The sequence below is a fragment of the Nicotiana tabacum genome, chromosome 20, assembly GCF_000715075.1.
Source record: "Nicotiana tabacum cultivar K326 chromosome 20, ASM71507v2, whole genome shotgun sequence".
In the NCBI taxonomy this organism is placed as follows: Eukaryota; Viridiplantae; Streptophyta; class Magnoliopsida; order Solanales; family Solanaceae; genus Nicotiana; species Nicotiana tabacum.
Genome location: NC_134099.1, coordinates 77,458,096 through 77,477,340, shown reverse-complemented (window position 1 = coordinate 77,477,340; position 19,245 = coordinate 77,458,096). Strand labels below are relative to the sequence as shown.

Genomic DNA, 19,245 nt, shown 5'->3' with positions numbered 1-19,245 from the left:
TGCTAGAACCACGGAACTCGGGAATGCCTAACACCTTCTCCCGGGTTAACAAAATTCCTTATCCAGATTTCTGGTACGCAGACTGTAACATGGAGTCATTCTTTTCCTCGATTCGGGATTAAAATTGGTGACTTGGGACACCCTAAATCTCCCAAGTGGCGACTCTGAAATAAATAAACAAATCCCGTTTCGATTGTCCTTTAATTGGAAAAACTCCCTTGCGCCCTCGCGGGCGTGGAAATGGGAGGTGTGACAGCTCTGGCGACTCCGCTGGGGAGTGATTTTACCCAGAACCACTGGTTCAGGGTTCAAGAATTCGAGCTTAAAATAACTGTTATAGTTGGCTTTATTTTTATCTGATTTTTACATGCTTAGTGTGCTAAATGATGCTTTTACCGCTTTAATATTATCTGAATTGTGTATATAAAACTGTTGCAAAACCCTTCTTCTTTCTGAGTCTTCTAAATTTATGGTGTACACGTGCGCGTGACCCACCTTTCTGTTAGAAGGCATACCAAATAAGACGAAGTTGGGACAAGTAACTAGGCCGGGTAGACTTTCGTGCTCCCGGTACGTTACCCCCACTTCGGCTCAAACTGTCCGCTTGAGTAAGCCAGGTTTAGAACAATACGCCTCAGGTTTTTACCTAGAATAACTCAGCCATATACCGGATCCCTAGTAGGAACGTCTATTTGCATCATGTACATCCGACCTTGGAGACTCAACACAGGGGTTGGGTCTGTCTAGAACAGGTGAACCCGAAATAAAAAGACCATCCTGATGCATCCTACTTGCTACCTGTGCATTCATTTGCCTCGAACATGCTTGTTGACTGGCTTAAATGAAATCATGGTGAGAACTGAGGAATAAAATGGGTTGTATTTTTTTTTTAAAAAATAAAAAATAATAAAAATAAAATATAATTTCAAATCTTGAAATAAAGGTATTTAATCTTGAAAGGTATTTAATCTTGAAAATAGTTTTAACTGAAAATGATTAGAGTATATTTTCAAAATGAGTCTTGACTTTATTAAATTAAATTTCAGATACAAAATGAGCACCACACAAAACCCCTCATCCACAAATACAGAAGAGTTTCTATTCCAGCTTCAAATGTGGTGGTGTGAATTAGGCGAAGATGGTCAAAAGTGGGTCATCAAGCATTTGGGAAATCTCCCAGATATTATGAAAGTTAAACCCCGTGATGATCTGATTGCGGCATTAGTAACTTTTTGGGACCCTGTTCACAAAGTCTTTCGTTTCTCTGACTTCGAGCTCACTCCTACATTAGAGGAGATAGTTGGATATGTTGGTTTTGACGGAAGTTTAAGGAATCAAAGCTTGATATTCACAAAGGCTCCCTCGGTACATCGATTCTTCGGTCTTCTGAACATCAGCAGTCAAATCAGGAAAAGCAATGTCATCAATGGATGTTGTTCTTTCAACTTTTTATATTCAAGGTTCGGAAAGTCAGATGGGTTCGAAATTCATGAGAAAGGCCTTACTAACAAGCAAGACAAAGACGCATGGCAGGTTCACCGTCGCTTCGCCTTCATGGTGGCTTTTCTAGGAATCATGGTCTTCCCAAACAAAGAGCGAACAATCGATATTCGCACCGCAAAGGTTGTGCAAATCCTCACCACCAAAGAAAACCACACCCTTGTCCCCATCATTCTCTCAGATATTTATCGGGCTTTAACTTTATGTAAAGCAGGAGCGAAAGTCTTCGAAGGATGCAAAATTCTGTTGCAAATATGGGTGATGGAACATCTCCAACAACAGCCCAAGATCATACAGTATGGGCCAAGCAACGATAATTGCATCGAGGGTTATGAGGAAAGAGTAAAAAATTATCAGGTTCCAGAAGGGACAGAAGCATGGGTATCTAATCTAAGGACTTTAACGGCAAATCAAATTGAATGGACTTTGGGATGGCTCCCGATGAGGGAAGTGATACACATGTCAACCTCAAATAGTTATCTGCTACTATTGGGATTGAGAAGCATCCAGCCATATGCGCCATTGAGAGTCCTAAGACAACTAGGGAGATATCAAGTAGTTCCTGATGATGAAGATTTGAGTACGCAAGAAATCGAATTGCACCCAGAAGCCACTATTCCTGAGGCTCTGCTCCAGCAGATGTGGAATGGATGTCGATACTTGAAAAGTGATACTCAAGTCCCAGACACATCAAAGGGTGAGATAAATCCTGGATATGCAAGGTGGTTCGAGAAACGATCTCGCGTGGATGATGTACCAGAACCTGAGCTAAGAAGGCCAACCAAAAGACCCCATATTCAAAGCTTTAATGATAAAATCCAAGGGCGGTTGATCCGGGGAGAAAAAGAAAAGGGGTACAAAGCAACTATCCATGCCCTAAAGGAAAATCTAAGGAACCTCAGTCTGGAGAAAGATTTGCAAGCACAAGAAGCTGAAGGCGAGAAGAAAAGTCCAGCCTGTGAGAATGAAAGTCTTCATGCTCGATTTCTGAGAATGAAAAAGGCTTCTGAAACGCCAATGAGGAATTGGAAGGATCAAAAAACCATCACCAATCTTTTTGAAAGAATGCAAGATTATGATTCCGTTCTTGCTGCAAATGAAAGGGCGTTGAGCAAAGCAAAAGAAAGGATCCAACAATTAAACGAAGAAGCCAGATCTGATAAGGAACGCCAAAATAGGCAATCCGAGAAAGACAGGGCACAATTCAAGAAGGAAAAAGACCATTGGATACGATCAGAAGACCAACTTCGTGCACAGCTAGAAGAGGCAAGAAGGTACAGAGAGCATCAACAAGCAGACATTGACAAAGAAAGAGCGCAGGCGAGACTAGAGCAGGCCAGACTCCGAGCTCTACTAGAGTCAGCCCTAGATCGTGAAGACCGTATTAGAGATATAGCCACCACTCGCCAGCAGCAATTGCAGAATCAAGGCCAACATCTCCAAGATTTCAGAGCACAGATCCACGACCTGGCGGTCTACACCTCTCAAAGTTATGTAAACTGCCAAGGAATGGATTATGAAAGGTTTACAGAGCATGCACCCACTTTTGCCCGTCATCTAGCAGTGGAGTTGGAAAGGATGTATCGTACGTTGGGAGGTCATCCAGGTCAAGCCCCGCCTTGAGCAAAAGATCTAATAATTTACAACACAAGTGGAAAGTGGGGCACGTTGTGAGATGTTAAGAATTGTATCTTTTTATTTCGATTTAAATGTGTGTATTTCAAGACATTTTCTTACAAAGTTTTCAAATGTAATGTTTGTTCATCTTTTTATAAATGAAAATGTTAGCCTCATGGCAGAACTACGCCTGGTCTAATTCGCGCGGGGACGTGATACGTAGGCAATCCCCAGAAGATTCGACCGCTTTAATAAATAAAGAAAAGAAAAAACAAAAATAACAATAAAAGGACAAATGAGCAAGCCGGGATGACCAATGTTGTTCGAACCAAAGCATGTAGAAACGGTTAACTGCCTAGGAGCATGGCATCCTTTATGTGTTATGATCAAATCTGTTAAACTCTAACGCTAACAAAGTTTGTTGTTGTCTGATCCAGACAAGTTAGTGGTTAAAGAACTCTGGCAACACACTCCTATCAAACCAGACCCAAAGGACCGATAGCAACAAGCATGACTACTTCAGAGAATAGTAATGAGGAAGAGAGGCCGATGAGCCAGTTGCTAAAAGAAGCGATGGAAAAGATTGAAAGGATGGGACTAGAGATGAATGCAATGCAGCTAGCCATAGCCAAAACACAAAAGAGCCCTGAAACATTGGGACACATGCCAGAATACCCTCACTCCGGCCCTTCCACAAGCCGCCCAAATCCCCTTTATCATCAAGAAAGAAGCCCTCATGATTCCCAAGCTCCACCACCCCATCAACCTCTCCCAACACCCAATATTCCCATTTTTGTGGGACCAACATTAGACCCTTTGCAAAGAACGACCAGTGAGCCATTGTTTCAGGCTCACGATACACAATACTATCCCCCCGAGCCTACGTTTCATGCCCCCGAACCACAGGCTTACAATCCACATTTGGAAGTGCCGGCATAGATTGAGAAGCCGGCTAAGGCCCCTGAACAGGATGAAGTATTGAGAAAGTTCAAAAGCCTGGAGCAGTCCTTCAGGAACTTGCACGGGCTGGGCAACCAAGTCAGCGTAGCATACAAAGATCTATGCCCTTTCCCAGACGTCCAACTCCCGGCTGGGTTCAAGATGCCTAAATTTGATCTATATGAAGGGCACGGTGATCCCATGGCACATTTGCGGGGATTCTGTAGCAAAATGAGAGGGGCAGGCGGCAAGGATGAGCTGCTGATAGCTTATTTCGGCCAAAGTCTGAGCGGATCTGCACTAGAATGGTATACCAGGCAGGATTCCAGTAGGTGGTATACTTGGGACGATCTGGCACAAGCTTTCGCAGGTCATTTCCAGTACAATCTCGAGATAGTCCCTGACCGTCTCACATTATTAAGAATTGGGAAAAAACCCGGGGAAAGTTTTCACGAGTTCGGGTTCCGCTGGAGAGAGCAAGTGGCCAGAGTCGATCCTCCCATGAGAGAGGGAGAGATGGTGGACTATTTCTTGCAAACATTGGATCCAACCTACTTTGGTCACTTGGTGACGACAGTCGGAAAATCCTTCAACGAGGTGGTCAAGATAGGGGTCATGATAGAAGAGGGTCTGAGGTCTGACAAAATCTTGAATTACTCGGCCCTCAAGGCCACAACCCAGGCTATTCAGAGCGGCACGGGAGGTGCGCTGAGAAGAAAGAAAGAAGAGGTTGCCACGATCGAGGCAGGCAGTTGGTCCAGGGCTGGCAGGCCACACTACAACCAACCCAGACCTCACAGGTCAAACTACCCATATAGCCCCCCACAAAATTTCTATCCACCCCGAGAACCACATTGTTCCGTACACCAGGCTCAAGCATACACTCAGCCTCTGGTTCGCCCGCAATGGCGCGCGCCGGCTCCCCAGAACATATATGCACCCCCACAAAACACCTATCCTCCACCGAGAGCATATAGAAACCCTTCAAGGGCAGGCTTTCGGGAAAATCCAGATGCTAGGAATGACAGGTTGCGGAAACAAAGAACTTTCACGGAGTTGGGAGAAACCTACACCGCTTTGTTCAACAAACTGAGGCAATTGGGTTTGGTTAGTCCTGTCCAGACTCGAGAACCAAATCCCCCACCTAAGAATTTGGATCGATCAATCAGTTGTGAATACTGCTCAGGGATGCTCGGACATGATACCGAGAAGTGCTGGAAATTGAGGCATGCCATACAGGATCTTATTGACACCAATAAGATCGAGGTCCAGACACCGGAGGCTCCTAACATCAACCAGAACCCACTACCAGCGCACCACGAGACTCATATGATTGAGTTGGTATACGAGGGAGGAGAGTTGAGAAAACCATCACAAACAGTGATGATGATCCAGGCCACCCCGAAAGAAGTCTCAACCAGCGGGGGAACAAGGGTACAGTCACAGGGAGAGAGCGTCAAGCCAGTAGTGATATTGGGAAAGAGCCCGTCCGCCATAACAAGCAAACCCAAGCCAAACAAGTTGGTAATATCAGGGATTCCGCCCACACCTGCAGTTGTGTTGAAAGGGGTATGTAGAGAACCGGTCACCATAAAGCCTGTAGTCCAGCTGCCGATGATTGATAGCAAGGTTGTGCCTTGGAAATATGAAAAGGCGGTGGTGATGTATAAAGGAAAATAGGTGGAAGAAGTTAGTTGTGAAGCGCAAGGGCTGACTCGATCGAGTCGATGTTTTGCTCCGGTGGAGCTAAGAAGAACCAACCCAGTTGCAACCAAGAAACCTGTGTCCGAAGAAGAAGCTGAGGAGTTCCTGAGGAAGTTGAAAGTGCAGGACTACTCCGTGGTCGAACAGCTGAGAAAAACACCGGCCCAGATCTCGTTGCTGTCATTACTGATCCATTCTGAGGAGCATCGACGGGCTTTGATGAAGATATTGAACGAAGCTCATGTACCCAATGAGATTTCTGTAAACCACCTGGAAACCATTGCCAACAAGATTTTCGAGGTAAACAGGGTAACGTTCTCAGATGATGATCTGCCGGTGGAAGGTACGGAGCATAATAAAGCTCTATACCTAGCTGTCAAATGTGAAGACTCGGTGGTAACTCGAGTATTGGTGGATAACGGCTCAAGCACCAATATTTGTCCACTATCCACCCTGAACCAGTTAAAAATCGACCACGGAAGGATCCACAAGAACAATATCTATGTCCGAGGTTTTGACGGAAACGGAACAGCCACTGTAGGGGATGTTGTACTTGAACTGACCATTAGTCCGGTCCTGTTTACCATGGAATTCCAGGTGCTGGATGCCACAGTATCTTATAACCTGCTGTTGGGACGACCATGGATTCATGCAGCCAAAGCGGTGCCCTCCACCCTACATCAGATGGTGAAGTTCGAGTAGGAAAGACAAGAGGTCGTATTACACGGCGAGGATACAACGTACACCACGGGCGGAGCCATTGTACCTTTCATAGAGACCGCTGATGACAAAGGTCCTTGGGTCTACCAGATTTTCGATACAGGTTCGGCCAACAAAATTTATGAAGGAGAAATCGTCCCGCACCCTAGGGTAGCTGCCGCAACAATCATGATGGTCTCAGAAATGCTAGGTAATGGATTCGTGCCGGGAAAGGGCCTAGGAGTCAAGCTTCAGGGGATTGTCCAACCTATCACCTTGCCTAAAAATCTGGAAACTTTCGGATTGGGGTTCAAACCAACCGTAGCAGATAGGAAGCAAGCGCGAAAAATGAAGAAGAGGGTTTGGTTTCTGCCTAAGCCGGTGCCACGTCTCTCAAGGTCTTTTGTCAAAGCAAATGCCAAGAGGTTGCCAGTCCCGAAGATCCTAGGACCGTTGATTGGTATGGATGGGGACCTGAATCAGAGTTTTGAGAGGCTATTCGCTGATGTCAGTATGGTAGAAGCTGGAGAAGGTTCCAGCAGAACAGAGATACAGTTTGTGGGGCCTGAGGCCAAGACCAACAATTGGACAGTTACTCCTCTTCCTGTCCGAGGGGAGTCTTGGTAGTAGGCTTTGATTTATGTTTTGTGTGTTTTGTTTTGTCCGGATTATTTCAGGGTGTAATCCAAATTTTACTTTTGTTTTGTAAAAGTGTGAACCCTTTTATCCCGCAAATTTAATAAAGTTCTCTCCTTTTCATTAAAAAAAATCTTTAAAGGAAAATGAAAAGAAGGATAAAGAAAAGAAAAAAAAAACAACAAAGAAAAAAGAAGATAAAATCATAAGAAATACAAAACCGTGGGAACTACGTTTGACCTGATTCCTCAAAGAGGATACGTAGGCGCCTCACGGCTCGGTCATGGTGTGCATCATAGTGAATATAGGATGCATAATGTACATAGTGTGCATAATAGGCACAATGTGCGTAACGCACATAGCTCAACATAAGTGTAAAAAATAAAATTCCCCAAGCAAGAAAACTGGGGCAGAGGTTATGTTTTAAGTTCCAACAAAGGTTTGATTCCAAAAGTTGTAGCAGATCACCCATCAAATTATTTCATTTTTTGAATAGCCTTTCTTTAACCCCACACCAAAACCAACATCGACGTCCAAAAGACCTCCCGATCAATATCCAAGAGATGCCAAGTAAGGCAAATAAGGCCGAGAATAATGCACCGATCCCCAGCAAAGAAGAGGATCGTAAGACTGGGAAGGAATTGATGGTCAAAGGAATCTCCAGAAGAGAGGGTCGTATCGACAACACCCCGATTCCTCGATAAAAAATAAAATGAGAGAGTCTTATCGGTGAAAACCCTCACAGGCACCGAAAGGCGACGTAAGATGAAGAATAAAATGAGAGAGTCTTATCGTTGAAAACCTTCACAGGCACCGAAAGGCGACGTAAGATGAGAGATATGAAATGAGAGAGTCTTATTGGTAAAAACCTTCACAGGCACCATAAGGCGCCGGGAGATGAGAGAAAAGAGAGAGTCTCATTGGTGAAAACCCCTCGAAGGGCACTATGAGGCGACAAGACAGATCAACAAAAAGCGACCACATTCGCAACGAAATGGACACTCATTTATCATCCCCAGCAAGTCAGACCATCAGGCAAATCGATTGATATGAATAGACTGGGTCGGGAATCTATGGTGCATGTCATGATCACGGGGACCAGTCATGTCCTCCAGATAAGTTCTTCTGAATTTCTTCTCCCACCAAATATTGGTTCAGAAAGATTTTCCCCTTTTTTCTATCTTTTATTTCTCTTCCTAAAAATTTGTCTTGAAAAGAATTTTTTCAAAGCTTACTACCAGAGACCGAAGGGGAATTCAGTCAATGCAGGATAACACAAGCAGACTTAAAGGCCGGCCCCAGGCAATGCAATGATCGCGCCTGGCAGTTTTGGAGAAAGTAAGCTCCTAAAGGGAGTGGTTTCGGGAGTAAAAACAGACTCCCACAGCATGTGCTTAAAGAGAAAGCAGGAAAGGGGATAAATTGAAAACCATCCCCAGCAGGCTAGAAACCCCCAGCGAGCAATTTTGTCCACCAACCAATTATGGGGACATAGAGCAAGAAAAGGGGAAGAGAGGAAAAATCATCCGCCGGAAAGGCACCTCCTACCACCACGATTAAAACTAACTAAATCCTTTTGTCTGCTGCAGGAAAACAAAGGATTGATGATGGCGGCAAGACGCAACGCCAGGGAAACCACCAAAAACCGGGGCAGAAAATTTTCTGCCGATTGTCGAAAATTTTCTCAGAAGAATGGGGAAACAATTTCAAATATTTTTAAGTTCTAGGTCGCCCACCAGTATAATGTGGGAATACATTTAAGTTCTAGGTTGCCCACCAGTATAATGCGGGAATACATTTAAGTTCTAGGTCGACCACCAGTATAATGCGGGAATACATTTAAGTTCTAGGTCGCCCACCAGTATAATGCGGGAATACATTTAAGTTCTAGGTCGCCCACCAGTATAATGCGGGAATACATTTAAGTTCTAGGTCGCCCACCAGTATAATGCGGGAATACATTTAAGTTCTAGGTCGCCCACCAGTATAATGCGGGAATACATTTAAGTTCTAGGTCGCCCACCAGTATAATGCGGGATTACATATAAGTTCTAGGTCGCCCACCAGTATAATGCGGGAATACATTTAAGTTCTAGGTCGCCCACCAGTATAATACGGGAATACATTTAAGTTCTAGGTCGCCCACCAGTATAATGCGGGAATACATTTAAGTTCTAGGTCGCCCACCAGTATAATGCGGGAATACATTTAAGTTCTAGGTCGCCCACCAGTATAATGCGGGAATACATTTAAGTTCTAGGTCGCCCACCAGTATAATGCGGGAATACATTTAAGTTCTAGGCCGCCCACCAGTATAATGCGGGAATACATTTAAGTTCTAGGTCGCCCACCAGTATAATGCGGGAATACATTTAAGTTCTAGGTCGCCCACCAGTATAATGCGGGAATACATTTAAGTTCTAGGTCGCCCACCAGTATAATGCGGGAATACATTTAAGTTCTAGGTCGCCCACCAGTATAATGCGGGAATACATTTAAGTTCTAGGTCGCCCACCAGTATAATGCGGGAATACATTTAAGTTCTAGGTCGCCCACCAGTATAATGCGGGAATACATTTAAGTTCTAGGTCGCCCACCAGTATAATGCGGGAATACATATAAGTTCTAGGTCGCCCACCAGTATAATGCGGGAATACATTTAAGTTCTAGGTCGCCCACCAGTATAATGCGGGAATACATTTAAGTTCTAGGTCGCCCACCAGTATAATGCGGGAATACATTTAAGTTCTAGGTCGCCCACCAGTATAATGCAGGAATACATTTAAGTTCTAGGTCGCCCACCAGTATAATGCGGGAATACATTTAAGTTCTAGGTCGCCCACCAGTATAATGCGGGAATACATTTAAGTTCTAGGTCGCCCACCAGTATAATGCGGGAATACATTTAAGTTCTAGGTCGCCCACCAGTATAATGCGGGAATACATTTAAGTTCTAGGTCGCCCACCAGTATAATGCGGGAATACATTTAAGTTCTAGGTCGCCCACCATTATAATGCGGGAATACATTTAAGTTCTAGGTCGCCCACCAGTATAATGCGGGAATACATTTAAGTTCTAGGTCGCCCACCATTATAATGCGGGAATACATTTAAGTTCTAGGTCGCCCACCAGTATAATGCGGGAATACATTTAAGTTCTAGGTCGCCCACCAGTATAATGCGGGAATACATTTAAGTTCTAGGTCGCCCACCAGTATAATGCGGGAATACATTTAAGTTCTAGGTCGCCCACCAGTATAATGCGGGAATACATTTAAGTTCTAGGTCGCCCACCAGTATAATGCGGGAATACATTTAAGTTCTAGGTCGCCCACCAGTATAATGCGGGAATACATTTAAGTTCTAGGTCGCCCACCAGTAAAATGCGGGAATACTTTTCAGCTCTAGATTCTGGAATCAGTAACCCCACCTGAAGGCGGAAGGTTACAACAGAGATCCCCAAGCAGGAAACAATAAAAACCCCAGCATCAAGAAGCAGAAGGCTGCAAAGGCAAACGCGCGATTCAAAAGGAAGAAGGAACGCGTCTCAAAAGAAGCAGTTTGGGGAACGTTATAGCATGCTCAACATAACAATTTTGGTGAAGAAAGCCATACCACTGAAGAAACCATTGAAAGGCTTAAAGAAGAGGGCCATGTTCCCAGCGGATCAAGCGAAGTGATGAAAACTGACATTCAGAAAAGGCGAAGGACCAGTATCATCCCCCAAGTTCACAAAATAAAGGAATCGGAGGAAAGCGCTAGCAGACAAGAAAGCAAGGCAACAAGAACAAGTCGAGGATAGATGAGATCTCATGATCCATAGTCTAGCTTAGCTTCTTGTTTTTCATTTCAGAACAATGTAACAAGGAGATCGGCGAGCGGTAGAATCCTGCAGCAGCATGCAACAGCGCACAACAACAGCGAGCACTACAGTCACACGGTAGTCCCAGCTACCAAAATTTCCCGAACTACATGGACCTGATTCCTGTTTAGCCCAGGATATGTAGGAAACCTCTGAAGCAAAGGTTCGGTCAAATTTTTTTTCAAAAAATGCTTCACACGGAGTACTCGGACGAGCAAAAATCGCCCGCTTTATCTTTGCGCGAAAACCCTTCGTGTCTTCGGGCAAAGAGGGGCAGCTGTAAGCACGTGATTTTTGCTTCACGGGCAATCGCTCCAAAAGAAAACAAAAATAGTGACAAATGATTCCGCTGTACAATTTTTCGATTTTTCGTGGCATGTGCTGTTAGTCATTTGTGGTTCGGTCCATGTTGCATTTGATCTTATCAATCAAAATACAAAGTATGTCTGTCATGGTAATCAAACCGTAATTCGGTCGTTGAAAGAAAATTCAAAATATATATGCATCGTTCGTTCTAGGTTGTGATTTAACTTGCTTAAATATTCTTGTGATAATTGTGTTAAAATGTTACATTGTTGTTTGTGTTAATTTCATTATTTTTTATTATTATTTCATTTTGGTTTTAAAATTAGAAAAAAAAAGAGTGAATGAAAATATCAGTTTGGGCCCAAGAAATGTAACAAAAAAAGCCCAAAACCGACACACCAGTCCAGTCCAAGTCCGGCCTGCCCAAGTACGGACCCAAACGACATCGTTTTAGGGACGGTTAATCTGAGCCATTCATCTCCATCAATCCGATGGCCCTTATTGGCCCTCATGACCCGACCCATTCCCATTTTAACCGACCCCCTACTTAACCAAACGGCACCGTATTGTTAAGCTTCCCCAATCCTGACCATCAATTGTAATCAATCCAACGGCCAGGATTGAATCACCCTCCCCATATATAAACCTAACCTAACACCCCACGCCCCCTATCCGAACCCCCCTCCACTCATCTTCCTCACCAAGCCCTGAAACCCCCCGAAACCCTAGCAGCCGCCCTAGTTTCCCCTTCACCAGAACCCGACGGCATGAATGTCGGTGACAACCTCCTGAACACCCTAAGACCCCCTCACTCTCCTGAACATGGATCTGTTACTCCCTAGCCTCAAATCACCTCCCATCGTCTCGAATCTGGATTTGAAGATTTGAGACAAAACTCGATCTATGCCAAACCTCACCATCTTCGTACCAGACAATCCCCTGACCTCCCTTGTGACCAAACCAAGCTTGGTTTGGTCCGAATCTACCCACAATTCCTAAAAAACCAGATCTAAAAATCCAAAACATAGAACACGAGTAGCCTTGGAATCCGGCCGGTCTTGACCGGGGTTTGAGGTCTAATAGACCTTAACCAAGGTGTTCTCATGTGAGAACACCCTGGTTAAAATTTGTTCGGCCTCAAATGGTCAAAGTTGAGTCAGATTTGGGTCAGTTTGGTTTAAACATTTTTCGGTAAGTTTTTCTTTTCCTTTTTGTTTTATTCAACTGCTAATTGAGTTGTTAGCATGCTTTGTTGTGACTGTGTGTTATTGTCTGATAATTTTCTTAATTTCTTCCATCTCTGTCAAAGACCTTTTTATTTGGTCGATTGTTTTCTGTGTATGTTCTGAATATATTCTGTGATATACATGTTCGATTAGGATAGTCGTCGCATAAATAATTCATATAGGTTTCCAGTGATTGAACAAAGTTGTCTGAAGTCATTCGGGACTCTGTACGTGTTGTTTATATGAACGATTGATTGTTATGTGTTACGATTAATATAGTCGAGTCGATGTATGTCGTCAATTAGTTTCAGTCATTAATGGTAACAACTTGATCCGTGTTGTTTATTTCTACTGTGATCGTATTTGAATCCCATTAGGAACTGAATTGTATTGCCTATTGGTTTTGTTCAAATTTGAATTAAAAGAACATCTAGGGGGTAGGTTATAATGGCAGTTCAGACTTTGAGCTTAAATGGATGCCATGTTCACTTAGTTCAGATGGTGGGCAGCATACGTATGGTCAGTTGTTTTGGATTAAAATAGTCTGACAGCACATGCTGTCAGATTATATTCCTGCTGCCCATACTTTGGTTAAATAAATAAGGGATTAGGACACTTTAACAACAAAAAAGAGAGAGGGGCTATCAGGGATTTCATGGGAGTCTTGTTATTTAAAATAAGTAAGTGGAAAAACAACAGGGAGGGGGGAATTCTGAGTTGTTCAGCAGGCTGTAAAGTGCTGGGATTAGGCTATAAGAAGGGGGACCTTCCGTGAGAGGAGGGGGAATTCTTTTTTTTGGAGCCTAAAAAGAGGAGGTTCTTCTGGAAAAAAACTTAGTCTTGAGAGAGGTCTTGTGAGTTAAAGGAAACTGAAAAAATATAAGCAAATTTACAGAAACACTGTAACCAAACACTGTCTGAAAACTGCAGAAGAATTCATATTGGTCAAGCTGTCTTGGCCAAGTTCTGTTGTTTGCCCTGATTGAGCTGCTTGTGATTGTTGAACTGCTGGTGTTGCTGCATTGAATACTCTGTTATTTCTGTTGTTTCACTACTCTTTTCTGGGATTACTTGTTTGGTGCTCGACCATCTGTTGGTTTTTCTTTGTTCTGGAAACTGTTGCTGGTTGTCTGTGGACTGTGGAAAACACTTGTGGTTGTTGGTTTGTTGCTGTGTATCTGATGTTGTTGTGTTTGTTGCATACTGCCCAGCTGATCATTCCTTTCTTCTTTTGTTCTCTATACCAGGTACACAACCAATACACTGTCAAATGTAATTGGAAAATTGAGCATGAATACAAAAAGAAAAGACCTGAAGTTGACTTTCATACATAGATTGTTACATTAGATATCATGTACTGTATAATAACTTTCATTCCTGTGTTGACAATAGAAGTAGCCTGTATGCCCAGTGTATATCAATATAGATTAGCTGAATGATAGTTTATATATGTATGCTGATAGGTGAAAATATTCCAAATGAAATAGGTTGTATCTTAGACTTAGTTTAACTTTGTAATATGTCCTTTAATGTAGGCCAAGCCTGAAAATCATACTCTACTAGTTAAGTTCTTCCCTTTCTGATAAACTGCTTCATATAACTGGTAAACCATGTTTTAAGACAAAGAACACGGAGACTGCAATCTCAACCTCACGAAGGTCGAGCCCAGGTCGAAACAGACCAAGCAGGCCTACATCGAACAAACAATGGCCCAGGTCTGGTCCATCACGCATGGGCTGGATTTGGGCCCTTGACTTTTGCTCGGCCGACTGTGTACGTGGCCGTGCTTCTAATTTTGTGCAAGCATTCGGAATTCTGTATAGATAACTTGCAAGCATGTAATTAACTAGGGCTATCTACTGTTTTCAATTAGTAGAGACAAACGCAACAAGAAACGTAGTTGCTATAGGATATCCTTTTAAAATAAGGACGAGATGAGCCTCGACAAAAATAAAGAAAAACGCACAAATTGCGGGGCCCTTGTTAAATATATATGTTGAAGCATTCAGTCCCTAAGGTGGGTCGTTTAGCAAATCTCACGACCTTCCCGGAATAATAACGCGATAGCCTCTTTAAGCGCGTATTTAATAATTTTACCTTCCTTAATTCGGGTGCACATTTATGTGACCCAAATCCAAATCTCAACCGAGTCGATATATATCGATAACCACGGGTACATTGATGTAACGTGGTTCGAGATATGTTTTCACGACGTTGCAATTCTCGTAAAAATAATAATAATGACAAAAGCGGTTAAAAGATAAAATTTGCACATGGTTCATAATTGTATTTAAAATCAGATAGTCAAGCCAAATATAACAGTTGAGCGACCGTGCTAGAACCACGGAACTCGGGAATGCCTAACACCTTCTCCCGGGTTAATAGAATTCCTTATCCAGATTTCTGGTACGCAGACTGTAACATGGAGTCATTCTTTTCCTCGATTCGGGATTAAAATTGGTGACTTAGGATACCCTAAATCTCCCAAGTGGCGACTCTGAAATAAATAAACAAATCTCGTTTCGATTGTCCTTTAATTGGAAAAACTCCCTTGCGCCCTCGCGGGCGCGGAAAAGGAAGGTGTGACAATTAGCATCCACAACCACGACTATCAATAACTTGATATCGTACTTTCCATAGACATGAGTTCCGTCTATGGATATTATGGGCCGGCAATGCGAAAAACTATCAATTGCTGGCTTAAACGCTTAGAACACGTAATTGAATATGTATTCTGGTGTTCCTGGACTATGTTCAAGCTTCCATTCAACAACTGTCCCGGGGTTAAAGTGCTGCAGTGCGGCCATGTACTTTGGCAGAGATGTAAATGACTTATCCCAATTACCGTAGACAATTTCAAACGCTCGTTTGCGCCCGAGAAATGCCTTTCTTTTCGTAATGGTATGGCCATATTCATGGTGGACTGATGTAATGCACTCTTTGATTGTATACCTTATGGACGCTTCGAGATGCGGAATAAGTACAAGAGAAATCAAGTCAATATCCAAGTTGAAGTGATTCCCGTTGAATGTGTCCATTTCGCATGTGTGGGTGGGAATGTATTTACCCACTTTTCACATACCTGTCTTCTTCTTGGTCGCACGCACCATCCAATTACATGGCCAAAACCACCTATGGCAAACAGCCCTGTATACCATCGAACTTGACTCCCGTACCTGCATCTCACGACACTCTTTTACGTTGTGCATTTTACAAGCCCTGCTTAAGCGCGCTTTATCAGGAAAAAGCATCCCCTTTGCAAGCACCGTTGGTCTAGAATCATCCCATATTGCTGTCCGGATTTCATCAAAATCCCTTGTGAGAGCTTCCACATCCGGCACGGTTGGCAAGTTATCGATGTAAGGAATCTCCCTTGAATGAAACGGTACTTCGGACTCGTACACTCTTCGCCTAAGGGGTCTCTCTTCAAATCAGGTCCTTTCTCCTCATCTTGCTCATCACCATCCTCACGAGGAAAGGGTGTCTCGTCTTCTAATTCATCGGCATTGTTATCGTAATCACTGTTCTATTCCTCACTCTGTGTATCTGCCAGATCCCGATGTAATACGTCGTTTTCGCTCAATTGAGTGAGTACGGGTGGTTCAACTTGCTCTATTTCAGACAACCAGTTCGGGTTCATGCCGGGGCGATCTACCACAGAAGCTATCCACCTTATTAGGAGGACGGTGGAACAATACAGGGATAAGAAGAAGGATCTCCACATGGTGTTTATCGATCTAGAGAAAGCGTACGACAGGGTTCCTAGGGAGGTCTTATGGAGATGCTTAGAGGCTAAAGGGGTCCTGGTTGCCTACATTAGGGCGATTAAGGACATGTATGATGGAGCTAAGACTCGGGTTAGTGCAGCAGGAGGCGATTCCGATTATTTTTCGGTTATTACGGGGTTGCACCAAGGGTCTGTGTTCAGCCCTTTCCTATTTGCCCTGGTGATGGATGCTATAACATATCATATTCAAGGGGAGGTGCCATGGTGCATGCTATTTGCTTATGACATAGTCCTAATCGACGAGACACGATGCGGCGTCCGCGAGAGGTTAGAGGTTTGGAGACATGCCCTTGAGTCCAAAGGTTTCAGGTTGAGCAGGACGAAGACGGAATACCTTGAGTGCAAATTTGAGGCAGAGCCGACGGAAGCGGGAGTGGAAGTGAGGCTTGATTCGCAAGTCATCCCTAAGAGGGGTAGTTTCAAGTACCTGGGTCGTTTATTCAGGGGACCAGGGAGATCGACGAGGATGTCACACACCGTATAGGGGTGGGGTAGATGAAATGGAGGTTAGCGACGGGAGTCCTGTGTGACAAGAAAGTGCCACCGTTACTGAAAGATAAATTTTATAGGGCAGTGGTTAGGCCTGCTATGTTGTATGGGACCGAGTGTTGGCCGGTGAAGATCTCACACATCCAGAGGATGAAAGTTGCAGAGATGAGGATGTTGAGGTGGATGTGCGGGCATACAAGGAAGGATAAGATTAGAAATGAAGATATTCGAGAGAAGGTGGGTGTGACCCCCATGGAGGACAAGATGCGGGAAGCAAGACTCAGATGGTTCGGGCACATTCAGAGGAGGAACACTGATGCACCGGTGAGAAGGTGTGAGCGACTGGCTGTGGTGGGTACGAGGAGAGGTAGAGGGAGACCTAAGAAGTATTGGGGAGAGGTGATCAGGCAGGATATGGCGCGACTTAGGGTTACTGAGGACATGGCCCTAAACAGGGAATTATGGAGATCGAGCATTAAGGTTGTAGGTTAGGGGAAATTGTGATTTTTTTTTACAACGCACTAGAGTGAGACTAGCCAGTTAGGAATTAGTCTTAGGATGCTATTGATCAGCTACTGATGATGGGCTTTATCTGCTGTTTATTAGTATACCTTACATCTTTCTCGTATTTCCTATATCTCTTATATTGCTGTTACTTTGTTATTTTATGGTATTTATGTTATGTTATGGATTTTATGGTATTTTATGTTATTTTATTATGAGTCTATTGATAGTACTAATATAGTGTCTCTTGTTGCCTTCTTGAGCCGAGGGTCTCCTGGAAACAGCCTCTCTGCCCCTCGGGGCAGAGGTAAGGTCTACGTACATATTACCCTCCCCAGACCCCACTTGTGGGATTACACTGGGTTGTTGTTGTTGTTGTTGTTGACGTTTTCAATTAGGTGATGACTACCGGATGGTCCACTTGTAAAATTCATATCCGGCCGGTACCCCCTATTAAATATATGAGCGTTAATACAAATTCAATACGCCCAAAATATACATAATTAACACAAATTAAATTTGAAGTTTACCACTCGTCTTGTGAATTATGGAAAGTAGGGTATAAATTATTTTCTCGCTGCTCATTCGCCGGCGGTGATAAGTTTAAATCAAGGAAAACTCTTTCATCCGGAACCTGTCCGGCAAAAACTGCTCCAAAATAACCACCCAATGACTTGGGGTTATCTTTACTACGCACAACCTCGTTTTTTGGAACGTCTTCGACCTTTACGTACATCTCCAACATTGTGATTACAAGAAATTCCCGGCATTCGTCCGGAGTCCTCAGAAAATCACTCAAAGTTTCATCATCGTCGATGTTAAACTCCGAGTAAAAAGCAACCCCCGCGGAGTGATGTAATACAGATATCTTCCGGTTACTTTAAGTATCACTGAACGTTTCCTCACACTAATTTTTTTGCATAACAACGATATCAATTTATCGTACTCCATTGTAAGTGGCAATTTAACATGATACTGAGCAGGTAAACTGTAGCCCACGAAGTTATTCTCCATCACAACCTCACCCCCAATAAAATGAAACTCTTATTCTACGCTCTTCAGACATAATAAAAAAATGTTGGAGAATTTAACAACAATAAACGTTTCAACAAGAATTTAAATTTTTTTTGAATGAATTTCTATACAATCCTAACCTCTTAATATAGGGAATGGCTAGCTAGAATTTTTTATATATATATATATATATATATAGCGCCCAAAAAGTTGGCACTATACGCTTTTGAATCATGGAAGCCAGGAATTATTGGTGGGGCCAGGAAAAAGGAGTATAACGCCAAAATACCAGGCACTATATATAAAAATTTATGTATAGCGCCAGGTATTTTGGCGCTATACCTGGGCGTGTCAGCTTTTTCAGTATAGTGCCACAATACTTGGCGCTATACATTAACGAACAGCTAACGTTAATGTATAGCGCCAAGTATTGTGGCACTATATATAAAATTATCACTTTTTTATCACCTATTTATGTATTTTAAGTCCAAAAGAACCACAATTGGGTTCTGGACCCCTCTAAAATAGGTTTATCATTGTGGACAAGCACAAGGACCTTCTTGAGAACAGGATTGTACTTGAGGAGGTGGGGACTCTTGTTGCTCAAATCTTCTTCAACATACTCATAAGCTATGCCTTTGATTTTGAGAGCCAGTTCTACTCTCTTAACAAAAAGGCTAGCCCATGTTCCATGTAGAATTACGTTGTTTTCCTCAGCCATTTTTCTTAATATTGTTATTGATTCAGCTGTTAATATTTTGCTTGTTAGTTGCTCCTTTAAGTAGAGTCCCAACTCCCAAGTAAACCTTATGTTAAGACTTTTCTTGCATTAGCAGATATTGAACGTTGGGGTTTTCACACTCTCCACCCCAATTTATGTCGAAGAATTTTTTTATCGTAATTTTATTATGTGCCTTTTAAATATTTTAAATTGTTAAATAATAGTACTATAATTTATAGTA

The 19,245-nt window shown here is 43.1% G+C and overlaps 1 protein-coding gene across 1 annotated transcript in view; it reads right to left on the bottom strand.

Annotated features, from left to right (window-relative positions):
• The window catches only part of LOC107827070 (glutathione S-transferase U9-like), a 29,297-nt gene extending 10,288 nt beyond the window's left edge, over positions 1-19,009 (bottom strand). The window contains exon 1 of the mRNA XM_075240216.1: positions 18,797-19,009. Within this exon, the coding sequence (XP_075096317.1) occupies positions 18,797-19,004 (208 nt within the window). The 5' untranslated portion in view covers positions 19,005-19,009. The remainder of the gene's footprint in view (positions 1-18,796) is intronic.
• Positions 19,010-19,245: the final 236 nt, after the last annotated feature.